Source organism: Rattus norvegicus, chromosome X, assembly GCF_036323735.1.
Source record: "Rattus norvegicus strain BN/NHsdMcwi chromosome X, GRCr8, whole genome shotgun sequence".
NCBI lineage: Eukaryota > Metazoa > Chordata > Mammalia > Rodentia > Muridae > Rattus > Rattus norvegicus.
Window position 1 is genome coordinate 152,740,398 of NC_086039.1, and position 23,645 is coordinate 152,764,042.

A 23,645-nucleotide genomic window follows, 5' to 3' on the forward strand; every position below is an offset into this window, starting at 1 on the left:
AGGGGGAAAAATAAGAAAAGTGCCAAAGAGCTAAATATGCATGAAGCTGTGATTGCAGTTTAATGGGAAAATGGGGCTCTTGTCAGCTAGCTGAGTACTTAATAATGTTAACACCACTACAAACAAGTTGTGGTTTATTGCTTCAATTTCCTACACACTGGCAAGATATTTAAGAAGACTAATGGAGTAAAATCTTTGATTTCATTCAAATAAAGTGACTAAGAGAGTAAAGAAAAAACTCTTTTTCTCAAAGGGAACACAACTCTATCAGGTGCTTGTTACATTCTGCATCAGATCAGTGGAGAAGCTGCCGATTTAATGGTTATGCTAAAAAGAAAACTCCATCATCAGTCATTTTTGTACAAAAGCTATCATGTATTGGGTGATTTAAAGGAATAATATGCAAAAAGTAAGTCATGCCGGTAGAACTCTGAACACGTGTGAATTTCAGGGGTAAGTGATGAATAAAATATGGCACTTTGTGAATATTCTTGTTTCATTTAAAATGAAAGATATGATTGAGGTACCTTCCTTTTAAATGTTTTTATTAAATTTTTGAGAATACCAAACAACATATTTTAATCAATTTTATAGTATTCTCCCAACCTTTTTAGATATTTTCTTTTTTTTAAGAATTCAATTTTTATTCATAAGCAATACAATTTTCAGAAAACAGGCTTTTAGTGAACAGTTTGTATAACAAGTTAAAAGTCTTATCAAAAATGAAAAACAGGAACAATAACATATAACTAACTTTAACATGAAAAAAACCAAACAACTAAAAAATTCAATGAAAACTGTAACAAAAAAATATTTCTAGGCAGCGGCCTCTTAATGAACATTTAGAAGTCCAACAACCTGTTTCTCTCATAGGACACTTGGTGACAAGGCAGTCAACACAGTTCTCCCTCAAGTTGTGGTGTCAGTTCAAGAAAGAGATTAATTCCTCAACCAGACAGACTGGATTACTGATATATAAAGTTATGGTCTCTAAACACAGATGAAATTATCTAAGAGGAAGAATATTCATCCAAAAAATGCTGTGGCTGTTGGTCAGCAGGGGACTCCATGAACAAGAGGCCTTACTTTAGGCCAAACCCATTTTACGAAAAATTGAAGATAAAGGAGAAGGATTTCATGTCATTATTACCCAACTTACAGTTGGAGAACATTGAGATCCCTCAAAATATCCAGGAGCTCAAGAAGGAGATTAACTTCTACTGCAACCTACACAGCCAGATGGTCATGGTGAAGACTTTTATGAAGAAGTTGGTCACACTGAAGCAGGAGAGAAAGGGGGTGCAGCTTGATTGTGCAGTCCTAAAGAAATGCTTGGTTGACTTGAACCGGAAAGATAATGACGAACAGGAAAAGAAGACAATCAAACTCCAGACCCAACAACATCTGGTCTTAGATATTTTCTATCTACCACTCAATTTGATATTTTTCTTCTCTCTCTCCCCCTCCCCCTCTCTCTTATCTATACCTATATCTATATCTATATCTTTGACACATATATATTTGCTGTGAAACACCATGACCATGACAACTCTTATAAAGGAAACATTTAATTGGGGCTGGCTTACAATTTCAGAGGTTTAGTCAACTCTCGCCATGCTGGGAAGCATTGCAGTATGCAAGCAGGCATGATCCTTGAAGAGCCAACAGTTGTATATCTGTCTCTTCAGTCAGAAAGGAGAGACTGTGTCACTGGATGTTGCTTGAGCATAGGTGACCTCAAAGCCCACACATAATCCCACAAGTGTCACACTTCCTCCAACAAGTTCAAACCAACTCAAAGAAAGCCACACTTCCTAATATTGCCACTTCCTATAGTCCAAGCATTAAAAAACATGAGTTTATGTGGGCCATACCTATTCAAACTAACACATACATAGAAATACAGAGAGAGAGAGAGAGAGAGAGAGAGAGAGAGAGAGAGAGAGAGAGAGAGAGAGAGAGAGAGAGAGAGCGCTGCTGATTCTAGTTTGTATTGATCAACTAATTCTGGGCATGTGGTATGTCCTGGAGTGTGGTTGACATACCAGATGTCAGATCACTGAAGTAAACCTATTTTTTCCCAACAGAAATCATATTTAAGTCTCTCTTCAAGTACGAGTAGTATTTCACATACACTCACCCTCCCCCATGCTAGGACTTTTCTCTGGAGTGAGCTTATGCAGTCCCTGTGCATGTTTTTTACAAGTAGTAAAAGTGCACATTTGAATCTTCCCTGTTGCATCTGGGAAAGAATTTTGCCTTGTGGTCATCCACCACCTTTTGCTCTTAAAATCTTCCTGTCCCTTGTTCCATGTAAATCCTTTGGTTTTGAGAGGAGGGGTGTGATGCAGACATTCCATTTAGGGATGAGTACTTCAAAGCCTCACATTCTGACCACGTTGAATTTTGATTGGTATTTGTGTAATAACATCTACTGAAAGGAGGTTCTCTGAGGAAGATGAGCAGTGTACTTATCTATGAGCATAGCAATATGCCATTAGTAGTCCTTTTATTCTTATGTTCATTTTGTAGCCTAAGAGTGGCAGGTTTTCCTCTAGGGTCTATGATATATCTAGCCACATGTTCTAGGCCTCATTAACAAGGTTAGGTATATTCCATCTCATAAAAGGAGCCTGGTTTTTCCCATAACATTCAGGCCAGTATCTCACGAGGTGTTTTATTTTAGCTCTGAGGGTTCGTAACTGAATGATATTGATTACTTTTCCCCTTAAGTAGCATAGCACTTTTGAGCACTATGAAAGCTAGACAGTAGGAATGAAGATGAATTCTCTGTGTTCTATGGCTGAAGTGTGTGGTGTCTTCCCATATAGGATCTTACCATAAAGATCTAGAGAGTAGACAATAGCATGAGGAGCAACCTATGTTTCAGGGGTTATCAGACTCCAATGACCAAGAATTGAATAAGAGGTAACCCATTTGTGGTACTGGGAGCTTTAGTGGGCAATGTATTTTGACTAATGGAAATATTGTTCTACCTCTATGGGCTAACTCCATTTAAAACCTTTATGTGTGCATATAAATATGTATATAATTTAGGTTGCTTCTACAGTTGTAGGTTTCCATAAGGCTTTTTCAATTGGCCTTTAGTGTTAGTTGTCTCTCATCCTAATCCCTTCTACATTCTGTCTTTCCATCCCTTACTTCATTCAATGCTGCTGTTCCATTTTCTCCCTTCTCTCTTTGTAGAACTAAAGTCTATTCCCCCTTCCTTGAAAAACATGCCTTCATACCCGGTGGTATCTTACTAGCTACCTAACTTCTATGAGTATTTTAAATTAAGTTCATATATCTAAAGCTTCTAGTCTACCATCCGCACATGAGAGAAAACATGATGTATGTCTTTCTGAATTTGGGTTACCTCACTCAGGGTGGTTTTTTTCCAGGTATCTTCATTTACCTCCAAATGTCATAATTTCATGCTTCTTACTGGCTGAATATTATTCAATTTTGTAAATGCACCACATTTTCCTTACTATTTATAAGTTGATGGACATCTTGGCAGTTTCTTTTTCCTGACTGTTGTGAGTAGCACAACAGTGAACATGGAGGATTGAGCATCATTGTGGAAAGACATGTTCCTGTGGGTATATGCATAAGAATACTACAGACGGATAGTAGATCTTGAAGTAGATCTACTTTCGGACTTTTTGAGGAAGTTCCACGCTTGCTCCTCTAGTGGCTTCAAGAGCTTATAATTCTTCCAGCAGGAAATTGTTTTTCCTTTTTTCTTACACCGACAGTAGCATTTCTCAAAATTTTTCCTTTTTCTATGTTTCTTTTTTTGTCAGCTGTAGGAGTTCTCTGGTAGAATTTTGGAGGTCACATATGTATGCTATTGTAGCATATGCAAATAGTGACTGACTTATTTTAGAATTTGTATTCTTTTGATTTCCTTTAGTTGTCTTTTTGCTCTAGCTAGAACTTCAAGTACTATATTGAATAGATATATTCAACAGCTAGATAATGCTAGATAATGGACAGCTTTGTTTTGTGCCTGATTTTGGTGGAATTGCATTACTTTTCTCTCTGTTTAATTTGATATTGCTTGTTGCCTTGCTGTTTATTGCTTTTATTTTGTTTACGCATGTCCCTTGTAGCGATGATCTCTTCAAGACTTGTGTTTTTAATGTGGCTATCTAGCCCTATCCTTTATACTTCTTATATTACCTTTATTACATGAAATCTTGGGCTATAGTTTGATGATTGGTAAATGTGCACCTAACATAAAGATCCAACCAGAGTGGTGAACATATATTTAACTCTCCCTTGTCTCAGGGGTGATAGTCTTTGCCTCCATGTGCTGCTGTGATGAAGGCAAGTGTGTGAAACACTGGCCTCCATCTCCTCTCTATTTTCTACCACGTTCTCATCCTTCTTTAAGCCTCAACTCTGCTTTCCCCTTCTATGTGCTCTTTAACTTCTCCCTTCATGTTTACACAGTTCTGTACTTTTATATTGCATATTTTTTATTTATTTACATTTCAAATGTTATCCCCTTTCCTGGTGTCCCCTATCCCATTCCCCTCCCCTTTCTTCTATGAGGGTGATCCCCCACTCATCCACTCACACTTTCCTGCCTCCCTGCCCTGACATTCCTCTGCACTGGGGGGGGGGGTCCAGCCTTCGCAGGACCAAAGGCTTTTCCTCCCACTGGTGCCCAACAAGTCCATCCTCTGCTACATATGCAGCTGGAGCCATGAGTCAGTCCATGTGCACTCTTTGGATGGTGGTTTAGTCCCTGGGAACTCTGGTTGGTTGGTATTGTTGTTCTTACAGGGTTGTAAACCCCTTGAGCTCTTTTAATCCTTTCTCTAACTCCTCCAATGGGGACCCCATTCTCAGTTCAATGGTTGGCTTCAAGCATCCACCTCTGTCAGGAGACAGCTGTATCCTGTCAGCATGCACTTCTTGGCCTCAGCAATATTGTCTGGGTTTGGTAGCTGTATGTTTATGGGCTGGATCCCCAGTTGGGTCAGTCTGTGGGTGGCCTTTCCTTCAGCCTCTGCTCCAAACTTTGTCTTCATATCTCCTCCTATGAATATTTTTGTTCCCCCTTTTAAGAAAGACTGAAGCATCTGCATTTCGTTGTCCTTCTTCTTGAGCTTCATGTGGCCCATGGATTGTACTTTGGGTAATCTGAACTTTTGAGCTAATATCCACTTATCAGTGAGTACATACCATGTGTGGGTTTTGTGTGTGTGTGTGTGTGTGTGTGTGTGTGTGTGTGTGTGATTGGGTTACTTCATTCAGGATGATACAGAAAATGTGGTACATTTACACAGTGGAGTACTACTCAGTTATTCAAAACAATGACCTCATGAAATTCATAGGCAAATGGATGAAACTAGAAAATATTATCAATAAGATTTTTTTATTGTATGAGATTGTCTTAGTTATCCTGGCTTTTTGTTTTTCCATATGAAGTTGAGAATTGTTCTTCCAAGGTCTGTAAAGAAGTATGCCCTTTGTGGCCTTACTTGGTGGGGATATATGATCTTATTTTCATTGGGTTTTTGAATCTTTGGTGTTACCTTAGCATGTTAGGCAGTGGGCCAGATAAATGATGCTTGTTTTCTCAGCCTTAGAACTACTTTGCAATTCTATGCAGGGTAGCTCATGGTGTGTGACTTGTATGGTAGGTTGTGTACCCAATAGGTGGGGAAGGGACTGGATCACAGGAGTCTCTAGCTAGGGTTCTAAGTCTATGTGGTCCTGGATCCCAGTGTCAGATAAGGTGGCTGAGAGTTGAGTAGGGAATAGTTATGGTAATTTCTATATGGAATTCTGATTTGGGCTCTCAGTTTTGACTCTCTCTACATAATCCCAGGTTAGTGTAAAAGGCAGCATAGCTGATAGAGGTAGCTTCTCCTTAAGGTGCAAGCACTTTACTAATGGAAGATTTCTAAGCAATTAAGTGGGTTGTATAGACTTCTTTCAAGACCCTTTTCATGAGTAGTATGGATGTCATCACACACTATAAAATTTCACTGATATCATTACGTATTCACCTTTTCTATATCCACAAATGGAGAAACATTATCTGCCAACCAAAAGCACACAGAGGTGCTTTCCTTAAAAAAATTATGCTACAATAGTATGCTTCCTTTCCACCACTGTGAGAAAATAGTGAAGAAATAATGTGAAGAAGTGAAATCTTACTTGATTCATGATTTCAATTTTCACTGCTGGGTCATTTGAAACTATTGTTACAGGGACTATGGTGAGAAAAAAAATATCAAAACCAGAAAAATATGGTGAGAAAAGCTTGTTCATTTCATGGAAACTGGAAAGAGAAAAAGGGGAGGGAGGGTGGAATGATGTGTACCCTCCAAAAGTGTATTGATAGTGTCCCATTTACCACTTCCAACAAGGCTCTGACTCAAAGTTTATGCCAGTTCCCAACAGGGACTCCAGCTAGAGATCAAGCCTTTCATCATTCGTATGTATGTATGTGTATATATATATATATATATATATATATATTCAATTTCTGTATTGAAAAATCCCATTTTGTGTATTTAAATACATAATAATTGTAGCATGCATGCATGTGTTCCATTGTCTGAATACCAAGTTTCTCTGTAGATTATATGGGGCCTCTTCTAATTTACAAGTTGATATTTATTGAACACTTATTTTGTTTAATTCTACTAGAGCACATTTTATATATTATTTTCAACTTTCATGTTTAGACCTTAAACACGATTGGCTTAAACTATTTAGCAACAAAGCTGTTTTCAAGATGAAATCTTCTGTTAAGGCCTCCCATTATCTGTGGATGAAGGCAAATGAACATTACTGAAAGTGGAGACAGGAGTTTGATTCAGCAGCTCCCCTCATCTCTACAGAAGTCACCCCTAAGGCACCTTAGTTGCATACTGAAATAGCAGGTGTGATTAAAAAATCAATTTTTCAGATGGTTTACCAAGGCATAGGGTAGTGCAATTATTTGGCAGAGATCCTAAAACTAGCAAAGCAGAGGTTGTGTTCAGTACTGGAACCCAGATCTTCTAAGTTAGGCTAGAGCCAAGATATTATCGGCCACCTGCTTGTTGGCAAAAATAGGCTCAGTTCTTCATGCCTCTGAAATAATCACTTTGTGGCAACTTTCAGAAATAATTAACACAAAGGGTGAAGTTGCCTTAATTTTCCATCCATTATCTAGACAATTGAAGAGTGGAAAACAAGGCAAATTTTGTCTGGTCACTCCATGGGAGCTTTCAGTTCAAGGGAGAAGTAGTAAAGATTAGTTGTATTTACCAGTGGGGCTTCTTACAGTAGATAAAGTTGCTTGATAAGTTATAGAAGCATTGGCTAAAACACATCAAGTACAAAAGGAAGATGCAGTAATAGAAAAGTAGTTATGCATCTAAGTTCTGCAGTGCTCTATTACATCCACCTCGAGGGGTAATCACCCCTGTCATTACTAAGGTCTGAGACCACTCAGTCTAGCTTGATGGAGAGCTTTACACTCAATCCCATCACAGGAAGATCTTGTTTCGGAAAACTGGGCTTTGATAGCTCAGCTGAGATTCAGAGAGAAGAGCGAAATAGCCACACAGGCAGTTTTTCACTGACCTTTAACTATTGGTTATTGGTCTACTTAATTGAAATAAGTGATTTTTTTCATTAGTGGTTTATGGAGCCATTTAAAATTATAATCTTTCCTGTCTGAGAATTATTTTAATATGATCCACTATGATTACCTCTAATTGGATTTAATTTAGATTGAAATGTTTGAGCTCATATAATAGAGAGGACTCTTTCTCTCTCTCTCTCTCTCTCTCTCTCTGTCTCTGTCTCTGTCTCTGTTTCTGTCTCTCTCTCTCTCTCTCTCTCTCTCTCTCTGTGTGTGTGTGTGTGTGTGTGTGTGTGTGTGTGTGTGTGTGTGTGCGTGCTATACTGAAATTTCAAGAGCTTGATTTTTTTCTTGATTTTGATTGGTGCACTTGTATGATACTAAACCCTGTGCTAGCAAAACACCCACAGTGTTATTTTACTACACGCCACAGATAGATTGTCCTTGTTGAAAGTTGTTGTTAGAGAGCACATAGTGTGCTAAAATTCTATCTTGAGAAGGGACAAAATAGAAGCACACTGTTTTCTTTTATCCCTCTTCCTTACCTACATCCCTAAGGACAAACTGCTATTTTTGTACTAAAAATATTTTTATATCTATACATCATGATGAAGCTCTTGGAACTTGGCTAGCCATCCCTCTTTAATAGGCAAAATTGTGCCATAAACATTTGATTCAAGGAAGCATTTTGGAAACAGCAGGCTATGGCTTTAAATAGTAGATAAAATAGTCTTTCTTGCATCTAAGTGTTGGCATTTTGTGAGAGCCCTTTTCCAGCACCAAACAGAACTGTTTGCTTCCTTCTTGCTTCTATGTCCGGAGATGATCATTGTTTGATGCACCACTTTCTTCCTCTATTAGGGTTTTTAAATGACTTAGTTGTGCCATAATCAAGTGACTACAACATTTTGGTGCTTTTCCAAACACACACACACACACACACACACAAACACACACATTTTAAAACCATTTGCACAATGACACTCTATCTTCCAAACTCAGTGTCTCACCAGGGTCCTGGTACTCAGAGCTCACTAATGCACTGGCCTGGTCCCTTTATATCAGGAGGTCTCATTGAAAAGCTTGTTTCAACCTTGGGTTTAAAACATAACTGACCTAGAGGAGCCTTATTTTAGTCTTTAAGACTTCATATGGGTTACCCTCAACTCAGATTCTGTGGATGGGTTTGCTACCATAGTGTAAAGATTTAAGAACTAGTATTGAAAGACTGAGAGATGAATTATCAGAAGTGCCCTATGTAAAATTGAAAGCTTTGTATACCAACTAAGCATATGCCTTGAAACAAGAGATAATAAACAAATCACTTTCTGAGCCCATTGTGTAGAATGTTCCTTTCTTTTGGTTTCTTTCCAATTTTAGTAGTATTCTGGGAACTGAAATTCAAAACCTTGGAAATCTATGAAAATGAATTTATAGGATTGGAAAGATCAGGAGAAGAGATAGAAAAAAAGAAATTTCTTTGAAAGGGCTAATATTTGTTAGAATTTCACAGATTTTGTTGCATCAACAAACATGTTGGTATAGACTTGAAAGATCAATTGCATCATCAGGATAAGGGAGGCAGAAATTTTACAACTAAAAAATGATTTTGAAAACCCACAAGAGTTGAATTTTGCCACTTTCTCTTTTATCCTTCATAGGAGAGACTTACACTTGAGATAAGATGTTGATTATAAGCAAATTTTTTCATCTTACTAAGGGCTTCCATTTCCCTGTTAAACAACCAAGAAGATCACTAAGGCAGTGGGCATTTTGCTCAATATCAATGGGCAAGTAATCCCCAGTCACTGTCAAAAGATTGGAAGAAATCTACTTCTTGCTCTTGTGACTTGGAGTATATAAAAATATATAACCAGAGTCAAAAATTGGTGAGTAACCAAAGACATTATTCAATGTAAAAAGTAAAGACTTTATTTTACAAGCATATGTGCATGATGAAAACAGCTCCCAAATGAAATAAATGTAGGGAAATATTATGGATATCTTTATAGGAAAGAGAAACAGGTAGCACATATAAAAATTGCCAAATGGTCAGAACATTTATTTATTCTAGTAATTCCATTTCAGTGTATGAACACAATCCCTGCACATGGGGAAATCTGTTGCCTATTTCAAAACTCTTCTATGCCAGCACATTCTTCTGAATCACAACAATGAATGATGCACATTTTTGTATTTCAGAGTAACATTTATTGATGTTTCTTGTAGGGTGAAGGATAAAATTCACAATGCTCCTTCAAAACTTGAGACGCTATGAAATGCCACAAGATCAAAATAAAAAAAAAACCTACCTAAACCTTTCATTAAATTTAGGTTAAGAGTTGATAACTTCCACATTTTAATGAGTACATTTACAAATTATGAGGGAAATTTTTCTTTGGTTCCCTGCCCTCAAATTTGTTGCAGCTTTTTATCTCTTCCTTTAGGTGAAGGAGACATATCAGCCTGGTAGGAATTTTGTGGTTCAGATATTTAAATAACACCATTGTTATAGAATGCAGAACCCAGAGAACAAAATAAAAGGCTGTGTGAGATTTTGTGGTATAGCCAGTCAAAGAAAGCATACCCAGAAACTCACCATTTCATTTTAGACGGTGCCAAAACAGACAGTAAAATATGCTATTGCTATTTTCATTGTTAATTTTACAACTAATACTTGTAAGAAAATTTTTTAGTTATCCTAAGATTAACAATGAATATTTGCTCTCCTGTTTTGCTTTGTCTTTACTTCCATTTCAGAGAGGAGCTATTTTTTTCTATGAGAAGAGGTTCATTGGAGGAAGCAGGGAGGAGAAGAAGGAATTAAGGGGGTGAAGAAGTAGGAGAAGAGCTATTTTTGAATCAGAATTTATCAGCATAATGTTAAAGACATTCATGCACTTTCTTTGATTTATCCATAGCAGAGAGTATGCATTTAATGCATTTTTGGTTATTATAAGTGAGGAGTCTCTCTCTGTCTCTCTCTCTGTCTCTCTCTCTCTCTCTCTCTCTCTCTCTCTCTCTTGTGTGTGCATGTGCGTGCGTGTGTGTGTGTGTATGTGTATGTGTGTGTGTGTATGTGTGTGTGTGTATGCGTGTGTGTGTGTGTGTGTGTGTGTGTGTGTGTATTTGTCTGCTTGTTTAGTAGGGACATATGACATATATGCTTTGTCATCCATGAGGATGTCAGAGGACAATTTTCTGAAGTTGTTTCTATTCTTTAGCTGTGGGTTCTGGAAATTGGACTTAGTTGACCATTTGATGAAACAGTCATTTTAGCTGTTGAGCCATTTCACTGGCCATCATACATGCATTTTTTAAAATTATAACAGAGTAATTATACATAGTTGCAAGGTATACCATGGTGTTTATATGTATGTATAATGTATAACAATTAAGCCAAATTATTTAGTTTACCTATAACCTCATATATTTATTTCATCTTTGTGGTAAGAACATTCAAAAAGCTCTCTTATGATTATTTCATAATATACATTATTGTTAACTGTCATTATCCTACTGTGAAGAATACCAGAACTACGTTATTTTAAAAATATACTCCAGTGATTTCATTTTCAAATTTGCAAAATATATATCCCAGCTCTGTTTCTTGTTTCATCAAGTTTTAACACTATTGATTTCATCTCTTCCTTGCAAATGAAGGAAACTCACACTTCCACATATAACCCTACCTTTACTTATCTGTAACCATATTCTTGTTTCTTATCCTATTTCTCTTATATAGTCATGGCTTACCACATCTCTTTCCCAATATATGAATGTTAGCTCCATTATGTTAGAGCATTTAAAAAATCTTTTTGTTTATACTCATTTATGTACTCAGTGACTAAGACAATGTCAAGTATGTAATAGGTGCTCATAAATATTACCCTAGATGCATAGAACACATGAAACTCAAGACGGATGATCAAAATGTGAATGCTTCACTCCTTCTTTAAAAGGGGAATAAGAATACCCGTGGCAGGGAATAGAGAGGCAAAGATTAAAACAGAGACAGAAGGAACACCCATTCAGAGCCTGCCCCACATGTGGCCCACACATATACAGCCATCCAATTAGACAAGATAGATGAAGCAAAGAAGTGCAGGCCGACAGGAGCTGGATGTAGATCGCTCCTGAGAGACACAGCCAGAATACAGCAAATACAGAGGCGAATGCCAGCAGCAAACCACTGAACTGAGAATAGGTCCCCCGTTGAAGGAATCAGAGAAAGAACTGGAAGAGCTTGAAGGGGCTCGAGACCCCATATGTAAACAATGCCAAGCAACCAGAGCTTCCAGGGACTAAGCCACTACCTAAAGACTATACATGGACTGACCCTGGACTCTGACCTCATAGGTAGCAATTAATATCCTAGTAAGAGCACCAGTGGAAGGGGAAGCCCTGGGTCCTGCTAAGACTGAACCCCCAGTGAACGTGATTGGGGGGAGGGCGGCAATGGGGGGAGGGTGTGGAGGGGAACACCCATAAAGAAGGGGAGGGGGAGGGATTAGGGGGATGGGAAATAGGGGGATTAGCGGGAAAGGGAATAACATTCGAAATGTAAATAAGAAATACTCAAGTTAATAAAAAAATATTAATTAAGTGATATCTTTCATAAAAATATATTTGGCACCATCAAAAATATCATATCAAATTCATTATTTTTAATACTCAGATTAAAATTAAGAATACTTTATTCAGAAATGCCATATAATTGCTACATATTCAGAGAAGACTTTCTTTACTTCAAGGGTGGAGGATTGACCAGTATTTCATCTCTAAGAACCTAGAATTTTTCAGCCATACAGAACATAGAAATTTCTCTCCCTGAAAGTGGTTTTCATTAATCCTTCTCGTTTTATGTTCAGATTAAACAAATTATATTACCTTCTACTTTTCTGGGATATATTGCTGCCTATTTTGAAAATAAATTTCTGAATGTTTTCTCCAAAATAAAAAAATTAGAACTTACATTTTTAAGTTTATTTTGTACTGAAAAATAGTTTTACTTGGTTCTTCCAGTTAATAATTTTTAAATATTTTAAAAAATGTAGAATTCTAGGCTCAAGTAATTTTAAATTATGAAGCTCTGAGGGTTTGTAGTTTTAACAAGGAAAGTACCACTAATGTGATCATTGGTCAATCAGAGATGTAAATTCTCTTTTTTTATAATGAAAAAAGTCTCATTTGTTTATCTGCTTTGCAAATGTTTATGAAATATTTGTTATCTGCAAAGAACCATTTGAGACTATGTATTTATTAAATTGAACAAAATGTTATCCATTCATTTTATAGGCCAAACTCATGTCCCATACAGTTAAGTTTTCATTGGGTAAAGATGATAAGGAGGTAAATACCTAGTATCGTCTAAGGATGGTCATAAATCTTGGGAAATAGAGAGGAGAGAAAAAGTACTCTGGGAAGTGATTATATCATTAGATAAAGTTGTGTAGAAAAGCTTCACTGGAAAGGCAAATTTTGAATAAAGGTCTGAAGAAATCATGAGGATAAAATCACCCCACCAATATTTGATAATAAAGATTGTTAAGAAAAATAAAAACCCACAGGAAAATCTGATACTAGAGACTGTGTTTCAGAAACAGTAAAAGTTCCAGTTTGATCAATCAATTGAATGAAATGTGTGTAGTAGGAGAAAAGTCAAGGGGATAATGGACAAACCATGGAAAAGCTTGAGGTTTAGAATAAAGACATGCTTCTACTGTGAATAGGATAGGAAATATTGTACTGATATTAATAGAATCTAACTTGAGTACATTTCAAAACTGAGACAACAGAATTTTCTGAATGTTCAGTAAGGGAGGGAGGTGAAGGATAAATACAAGGTTATTTTCCTGGAGAGTTGAATACGTGGTCTAATTAAGGTATGTATATAAAGGAAATTTGAAATGGAGTCTTCCTAAGCAGCGGAGCTCATTGAGCTATCCAAATTCCAATATTATGTATTAAATTTGAAATGTCAAATAGGTAGTCATATATGCTAATCTGGATTCAGTAGGCAAGTCCAAGATAAAGATGTGAAATATAATTCATGAGTATAAACATTAAAATTCATGATAATGGATGAAAAAATTAACTCTATTATGGTCACAGTGATTATTCTATTAGGTAGATGTCAGCTTTCCCTGCTTTTGTTGCACTCTAGAAGAGGCATAGGATCACTCACACTGCATAGTTTGCTGCTTTGTCTTGCTACAATGTCCATGGTATTGGCTTTTTGGATGTAAATATCATACTCTGTTTAGGAAACGTGCTATTGTACTAAGGAATTATAGATATTATACTCTTCACTATAACATCAGCCTACTAGGTTGTAGTTATGAATATACCCTAGATCTTAATTTGTCTGTTGTAGACAGACATTTTAATGAATTTCTCTGTTGCGGGAGACATTTTTCCTATTCTATATACCAGTGGTTCTCAACCTGCAGATTGTGATCCTTTTGGGAGTCTAATGACTCTTTCATAGGAATCATATATCAAATATCCCATGTATCAGATATTTATATTATCATTCATAAGAGTATCAAAATTGGGGTTATAAAGTAGCAATGAAAATAATTATATAGTTGGGGGTCAACACAACATGCATTACTGCATTTAAAGGTCACAGCACTAGGAATATTGAGAACTACTGTAGGCTATCTCTTCATTCTGTGATTGCTTTTCTTTTTTTGCAGGACATTTACTATAATTCCATTTGTCAACTTTTGATTCTAGGTTACAAGCTATTGGAGTCCCTTTTAAAGAAAATACTTGACAATATCTTAAAATGCTTTCCATATTTTGTTTAACCATCTCAAATATCTCTTTTCATTAAGATTGTCTATTTTGAATTGACTTGGGGCAAGGTGACAGAAACCAAACTGTCCTTCTTGTACAGGTAGAAATCCTGTCTGTTCATACACATTAGATGAAGAGAATGTCTTTTTCCAATGTATGATTATGATATATTTTATTGAAAATTAATTACATGTATGTGATTTTATTTCTGCTGTATATCTATATCTATATGTATTACACACACACACACACACACACACACACACATATATTCTCTCTCTCTAATAACATGGCTCAATATTATAATTTGAGATTCCTTATTGTGATACTCCCAGCAAAGTTCTTTATGCTAAAGATTTTTTTCTTCCATTTTTATTAAATTGGGTATTATTTACATTTCAAATGTTATTCCCTTTCCCGGTTTCCTGTCCATCAGCCCCCTAACCTCTCTCCCTCCCCTTCTATATTGGTTGTTCCCCTCTCCGTCCAACCCCCATTACTGCCCCCCGCAACAATCCCCTACACGGGGAGTCCAGCCTTGGCAGGACCAAAGGCTTTCCCTTCCACTGGTGTCCCAACAAGGCTATTCACTACTACCTATGCAGCTGGAGCCCAGGGTCAGTCCATGTATAGTCTTTGGGTAGTGGTTTAGTCCCTGGAAGCTCTGGTTGGTTGGCATTGTTGTACATATGGGGTCTCGAGCCCCTTCAAGCTCTTCCAGTCCTTTCTCTGATTCCTCCAGTGGGGGTCCCGTTCTCAGTTCAGTGGTTTGGTGCTGGCTTTCGCCTCTGCATTGACATGTTCTGGTTGTGTCTCTCAGGAGAGATCTATATCCAGTTCCTGTCAGCATGCACTTCTTAGCTTCATCCATCTTATCTAGTTTTAGTCACTGTATATGTATGGGCCACATGTGGGGGTAGGCTCTGAATGGCTATTCCTTCAGTCTCTGCTCTACACTTTGCCTCCCTATCCCCTCCTATGGATATTTTTGTTCCCCTTTTAAAGAAGGAGTGAAGCATCTGCATTTTGGTCATTCTTCTTGAGTTTCATATGGTCTGTGCATCTTGGGTAATCTGAGCATTTGAGCTAATATGCACTTATCAATGAGTGCATACCATCTGTGTTTTTCTGTGATTGGGTTACCTCACTCAGGATGATATTTTCTAGTTCCATCCATTTGCCTATGAATTTCATGAAGTCACTGTTTTTGATAGCTGAGTAGTACTCCATTGTGTAGATGTACCACATTTTTTTGTATCCATTCCTCAGTTGAAGGGCATCTGGGATCTTTCCAGGTTCTGTATGCTAAGAATTTTGTTGGCTATTTACACTACTTTATGCTTCCATATGAATGTTAGAACTAGTTTTATATTTCTGTGAAAAATAAAAATTGAATATTTTAAGGAATGGCCATGCAGCACTAGGCAAACAATTGGTATACTCTGCCCTGGGGAAGACAATTGCCCACATTCTCAGTCTTCCTCATTTTCTTGTAGTTGCTTTGTGTAGGGATTTTTTCCGTGTACTTTTGTGTGTCTATTATTGTGCTTATTCGGGTCATGTTTAAATAGTCGTGTTGATTAGATATAATGGGTGTATCTACTGACATTATTAGAAGACACAATCACACAACAAATTCTCTGATCCTTTGGCTCTCACAATTCTTTTGAAATGTCCCTTAAGTCTGAAGTGCAAGAGTATTTTATAGATATATCCATTGGTACTGAGTGCCACAAGTCTGCATTTGATTGGTTGGTTGTTTTCTAAAGTGATATATTAGGCAAAGAGAAATTTCCTTGATAAGAGGTGAGGACTACACTTCTCTGCTAATATTAAAGACAAATATTTAGAATGTTGCTAGGGATTATACTGGTTTAGTATATTAGTGGTTGTAGATTCTCCTACAATAACTTATTTCACTAATACTGAGTACTTAGCTTCATTCCATTAGCAGGAATGTTCTCCCTCTTGTTGAGTGAATCTTAAGGCCAATTATAGAACTATTGGTTACTTCCAAGGTATTTGTGTCACGTCACTACTCTACCTCTCAGGGTTACCTTGTAATGTTGTTCATTGTGGTAGTTCATAAATGTCATAAATGAGTAGGACTCTTGCTTCCTTCCTTTAGAAAGTTTCCTTGGGCATTCTGATAACATCAAAGCTAGTCTTTTTTTTTTTTTTATTAACTTGAGTATTTCTTATATACATTTCGAGTGTTATTCCCTTTCCCAGTTTCCAGGCAAACATCCCCCTCCCCCCTCCCCTTTCTTATCGGTGTTCCCCTCCCCACCGTCCCCCCATTGTCCCCCTCCCCCCAACAGTCTAATTCACTGGGGGTTCAGTCTTAGCAGGACCCAGGGCTTCCCCTTCCACTGGTGAATGCCGAATGGCGGAGAAACACCTAAAGAAATGTTCAACATCTTTAGTCATAAGGGAAATGCAAATCAAAACAACCCTGAGATTTCACCTCACACCAGTGACAATGGCTAAGATCAAAAACTCAGGGGACAACAGATGCTGGCGAGGATGTGGAGAAAGAGGAACACTCCTCCATTGTTGGTGGGATTGCAAACTGGTACAACCATTCTGGAAATCAGTCTGGAGGATCCTCAGAAAATTGGACATTGAACTGCCTGAGGATCCAGCTATACCTCTCTTGGGCATATACCCAAAAGATGCCCCAACATATAAAAAAGACACGTGCTCCACTATGTTCATTGCAGCCTTATTTATAATAGCCAGAAGCTGGAAAGAACCCAGATGCCCTTCAACAGAGGAATGGATACAGAAAACTTGGTACATCTACACAATGGAATATTACTCAGCTATCAAAAACAATGACTTTATGAAATTCGTAGGCAAATGGCTGGAACTGGAAAATATCATCCTGAGTGAGCTAACCCAAACACAGAAAGACATACATGGTATGCACTCACTGATAAGTGGCTATTAGCCCAAATGCTTGAATTACCCTAAATGCCTAGAACAAATGAAACTCAAGACAGATGATCAAAATGTGAATTGTTCACTCCTTCTTTAAAAGGGGAACAAGAATACCCTTGGCAGGGAAGAGAGAGGCAAAGATTAAAACAGAGACTGAAGGAACACCCATTCAGAGTCTGCCCCACATGTGGCCCATGCATATACAGCCATCCAATTAGACAAGATGGATGAAGCAAAGAAGTGCAGACCGACAGGAGCCGGATGTAGATCGCTCCTGAGAGACACAGCCAGAATACAGCAAATACAGAGGCGAATACCAGCAGCAAACCACTGAACTGAGAATAGGACCGCCGTTGAAGGAATCAGAGAAAGAACTGGAAGAGCTTGAAGGGGCTTGAGACCCCATATGTACAACAATGCCAAGCAACCAGAGCTTCCAGGGACTAAGCCACTACCTAAAGACTAACCTCATAGGTAGCAATGAACATCAAATCTAGTCTTAAGGAGAATGCATTCAATTCCAGCATAGAGGCCTCTGGCCGTGTATATGTAGTGCATGGTGTCTACAGGCAGTTGCCGTCTTCCTCTGGGTCAATCAAGGCCAACAGCAATAGGTTTTATATTGTGTTAGTCTTTTGGATAATGCTGATCAAAATCTCAAGAAAGCCTTTCATGCCCTGTATTGATTTTTTTCTTTTTTGAGTCTTCTCTCTTGGAGGGAAGATTGTTAGCCCAGATGAGAAATTTTCACTGAAACCATATATGTATATTTGTACACAGACTTATGTATTCTATAGGATTTTAAGATAAATAGTTAATGATGTATCTGTTTTGACTTTCAGACATCCTCATTGCTGCTACTTACCCTCTCACTTCTATATTTATCCTCCCTTCCCTAATTAGAGTCACCCTTTCATTTTCTTGATTAGAATAATTTTATCCTGCTAGTCCCTTCTCTGTTGTTGCCCAGACCCCTACTTCTAAATTGGCCCCTTTTTACTTTCCTAGTTTCTGAAGTTACTGTAGGTTATATAATCACATCTGAAAATATGGAGCTAAGAGCTACTGATAAGAGAGAATGTGTTGTTTGCCTTCTTGGTCTATGTTACTTCAGTCTGTGTGATCTAGTTATATACCTTTACCCACAAAGTTCATGATTTAACTTTTCTTTGTAGCAAAATTGTATTCTATAGTGTATATGTATTACATTTTCATATGGTGATTTCATTGCTGATTGCTAACAGACAATTTCTGCCTGCAGGGACACAGAGAAAGAGCATAGGGGACATACAGCAATACTACAGTGGTGACAGAATCCACTCCTGTGTACTTTAATCTTTGAATGGTATATCTTCCCTTAACTGCTACTACTCATACTTCCCTGCTTTGCTCTGTAATGTATTTATCTGTGATGCTGGCAGCTGCATAGTTCAAGGATCTCATTGTAATTAAGTTATCTGACTGCCTACTCCTCTAAAGGCCCAATATTATTGGCACAGAGTACCTCAGAACATATTCTTTATTGTTCTATTGGACTAACTGCCCCATCAATATTCACTCCATAGTAAATACATTATTACTTATGGTGAACCAAATACTACATGTTAAAGATAGAATATAACAGGGCCAAGATTTGGAGAAAGTGAGACAAATTAACTATGCAAGTACAAGCATGATCCTATCAAAATGTTTTTGTTAAGCTTGAAAAAAGAACAAGAAAAATTCCTGAGAATTGCTGTTCTGCTTTTCATCACTTCAAATGAGAAAGAAGTATAAAAGTGCTTCCAAAAAATCTTAAGTGCAACATAAATGAAAAAAAAATAAGACTGTGTATCTCTTCTTATTTGTCCACAGTAATGACTGACTGGCTGGATTGACATTTTAAACAAATTTGTTCAATTCATTGAATCATTAATTCAGCTCTCCTCCAAAAGCTATATAGAAACCAAGTAGGTAGCAAAAAAGCCATCAGTGTCACTCTAATCAGAAAAGCAGAATGTGATCTGCTAATACTAAGCATCTGATTTAACTTTCTGTTTCTTCTTTCTTCTCCTCGCTGTCACTTACTTACAACACAAATCTGAAAGAAACGCCATGCTTAGCTCCCAGTCACACTTAGGGACATGCCCTTTATAATCCCATATTGAGAAAGAATAAGATGGAAATTTCTTTTTACAAGCAATTGGAGGAATTTTTAGATTTCCACATACTCTATGACTTGGCACCTTAGTGGAATCTAAAGCATTTTAATGTAAGTGCTAAAAGATGGTAAAAATCATGTCTTGTGATGTAGAAAATGGAAGTTGCTTCCAAAGCTGCATTAATGAGCCCATTTCCCTAAATTTCATTAAACCAACTCTAGATGCTGTTCAGTTGCAGCCTGTCTGGCAGTTACTAGGAAATGATGTTAAAATGGTGAAGGTTTAAAATTTACAAGTTAAAACATAATGTTTAAATCTGGCCTGTGAACTACCCTGAAGTTTATCTTGTAATTTAATTAAAGGTATTTATAAATTCAATGAGAGGGTATATTTTATGTCAGAATATGCATAGCAGACAGTGTAGGAGTAGAAAAAAAGAAAGGAAGAAAATCCGTTTGCATGATTACAGTATAGTACAGATATTCTTGCCCCTTGAGATATTGGATTCTTATGAATGAACTAAAGCAGGAATTTTTGATAGACCTAGAAAATGAAAGACTGAAAACAATCACATAGAAAAATGATCTAAAATACTTGAGAAGGAATTGAAATAGTGCTACATCAAAAAATGCACTCTATTGTGTTGTGAAAAGTTACACAATACAATTAAATCCTCACTGAGTTTTCCCAAGGTTATGTTTTTCATTGATGTTTTTGTTGGAATAGCTTATATGAGTTCAGAAGATCAGAAGGGGAGCAAGTCACTTCAAATTAATTTCCGGTTTTTAAAGAAAGGCAATTAAAGTTCTGTTTTATGTTCAGATTAAGGAACAAAGTGATCACATTCATATTTTCATGCACCAAAATGAGCACAGTTTAAATGTCTACATAATAATACTTTCAAATTAATTCACTTTCCTTGTCTTTCCTATTATTTCATATAATGCCAGAAAAGCAGGAAGGCAGTATAATAGGGAATTAGAACTCTGGGATGCTAGAAAATATACACTTCCTAGGTGAGTCATTTCTATGTGTCCAAAGAATAGCACAATTATTATACCGTTCATAGTTGTGAAAACTCAGTAGATAATAGGGGAAACCTCCACAAATATTATCAGTGACTTATAAATATACCGAAGTTCCCTGTAAGCTACACATAATAGTTTCCATTTCACAATTTAAAAACAAAGCAGAAGAGTCTGTTCCTTTACTCTCTCAGCCACTGACGACTGCTTGCACTCCTTGACTTGACACCATCTGGAGTCCCAGTAAGTAATCTAGGTTTCTAGCTTGCCTTTTGATGGGCCTGGAATGGCAGTTTGACTCCAGCCTAATCTTGAAGATTCACAGTTGCCTTTGTTGCCTGGATCCTGATGGCTTACCATGCCATTCGGTTACCTATAAACTTTGAGAAGCAGGGCGATTCTATCCCCACTCAATAAAAGTTTGTTTTCATTCTGCATTTAGACATGAGGATACTGTCAGAATTTGCCAATTCATTTAGATTTGTTTGGGTGTGAGTAAGGGGTTTCAGTGTCTACAAACTCAGGTAAAATTTTCATATGTGATACATACATTATATTAAAATATATTTAAAAATCTCTCTATATGTATGTACAGGTTGAATATCCTTTATATAAAATATTTGGCACCAAAAGTATTTCTAATTTTGGAGTTCAGATTTTAGAATATTTACATATATTTTACTGATTATGTATTCCTAATCTCAAAATCTCAAATCTAAAATGATCCAAAATCTAACACTCTTTGGAATGTGATGGATTTATGTTTTTCAGATTAGAGAAATTAGAAATGCTCAATATTCATGTGTATTTGTGTTTACATATATATACATGTATAGACACATTTTTAACTTTTCCTAAAATGTTTCCTTTACATATTTTAATACACATGACAACTTAGAAGTCTATATATTCATGTAAAATGTATTGAACACTTCTCCCGTGCCAGGCCCTTTGATCAGTACTAGGGATACAGAAGTGAATCTGCTAGAAGACAGAATTTTAAATGAATGAGGAATAACATGATTCATGCTATTCACCTATACAGCTTTTAGGCTAAGGTCAGGTAAGTGAGATACTTATCCCTATTGAGTCTTAGAGCTTTTTGATTGTTTCCAAATATAATCTTTGGGTGAAATCTGTAGAATGGTTTATCTTGCCAAAGTAGATACTTGTCAAGTTTCCTGGTGGGTTGTTCCTTTCCTTTCCTTTCCTTTCCTTTCCTTGTCTTTCCTTTCCTTTCCTTTCCTTTCCTTCCCTTTCCTTTCCTTTCCTTTCCTTGTCTTTCTTTTCCTTTCCTTTCCTTTCTTGTCTTTCTTTTCCTTTTCTTTTGCTTTTTGGCTGCAAGAAATCAAAGCTAGAGTATGACTAGAAATGTTAGATCTTGACAGAGTCCTAGCCAAATGCAGTGTGATGGCCATCTGGAGAGATGACTAGTGATACAGGCCCCATATGTATTTAGGAGAGATTTTTTTTAATTAGTCAAATCAGTGACTACTCTGGTGTCTATGAAACTAACGAAGTTGGAACTAGTCAGCAAACCAAGCCTGTTGCCTCCAGGATGATAACCTTGAGATTTTTCAGCAAGTTATATAGGGAAAGGAAGGGCAGAGAACTCTCTAAACATATCTTGCTCACATTTCAGACAGAAGCAAGAAAGTATGAATCTTAAGACAGGGAGAAAACAGAAAGTGTAAAAGAACCCAAAAGCTTATAATAAGAAAGTATGATTAGCATCTTAGATCATATTACTCTTCTCTTCAGTACCCACACTTCATTGACAGATAAACCACCAATTGTGAATCATTCTCAAGATGCACATTTCACCTTTGAGCAATTGACATAGGCATCTAAACAACATCAGTCATATTGTAGTCTCCAGTATGGGCTACCTGACAGTCAGCTAAGAAATTCTATAAAACTGGTTTTTCAATTAAAAAAATATTGGAGCCTATCATGGTGGCTCATGCCTCTAACTCTAAGAAAACTGAGGCAGGAGAATTGCAATGATATCTTGAACTACAAAGCGAGATCGTATTGAAAGAGAGAGCAAAAGAATGAAAATGTAAATAAATATTCATTATAGAAAATTTGGAAAGTACAGAAAAATAAAATAAAAGGAGAAATGATTTAAGTTTTTAAACTGGCTATTTAGACTCTTTGTACATATTTCTTTTTGTTTATTTCTATTGTAATGATTTTTTATGTGTATATAGATATGCATTTATATGTGAATATGTATATATATAGCCATATTGATATATATTATATATGTGTACTTATAGGATATAAATATGTAATTATACTTAAGGAAATTAGGGAAATTTACAGTTTGCAGACTCACTCTACTCTTCATAATTTACAATTTTTTGTTCTTATCTCTTTCATTTCATTAGTTACAGCCTCCTTCTTCCTTCCTGAAATACTTTTATGATATGGCATCTTTATCATAATACTTTCCTAGCTTTCCTCTGATTTCTGTCTTGTATTAGTTATCTTTCTATTGCTGTGATAAGGTACCATGGCTCTGGTGGTTGGAATGAGAATATTTAGGAAATCACCTCTTGGGCCTTCTTGCCCTCTCAGGGCCTTCATCCAGAAACTGCCCTGGCACATATAACATGGCCTCATCAACTTTCCCTAAACACAGAGGAAGAGTCAACAACCATTTTTACTAATGTATTTTTCATGACTTTAAATCCAGTCTCCAGTTGGTGGAACTATTTGAGAAGAATAAGATGTGTCACACAAATAGGCTTTATGGTGCCAAAAGCCTCCCATCATCCACATTATTTCTTACTGCCAGCTGCTTGTGGTTTTAGTATATGAGTTTTTTGCTGTTCCTGTCAACAGGTATTTTGTCTGCATCATGGACTCTAACCCTGTGAAACCATAAGCACAACTAAACACTTTCTTTTATAAGTTACCTTGGTACAGTGGTACCAATGGTACCAGGAAGTGGGCTATCATAGTGACAGATCTGACCGAGTAGTTTATTGGAGGAATATGGAAGAATTTGAAGATTTAGACAAGAACACAAATACAAGTGATTATTGTAAGCAGAGCTTAATGGAAGCTATTAGAATCTTGGAAGACACTATGTGGGTTATGGATGCTCTGACCAAGAGGCTTTAG

General features: G+C 36.8%; 1 protein-coding gene across 1 annotated transcript; it reads left to right on the top strand.

Annotated features, from left to right (window-relative positions):
• The first annotated feature begins 1,068 nt into the window (after positions 1 to 1,068).
• LOC134484224 (disks large homolog 5-like) lies at positions 1,069 to 23,645 on the top strand. Its single transcript, XM_063280566.1, has 2 exons — positions 1,069 to 1,407; positions 23,448 to 23,645. The coding sequence occupies exons 1-2, from the start codon at positions 1,069 to 1,071 to the stop codon at positions 23,643 to 23,645; spliced, it is 537 nt and encodes a 178-aa protein (XP_063136636.1).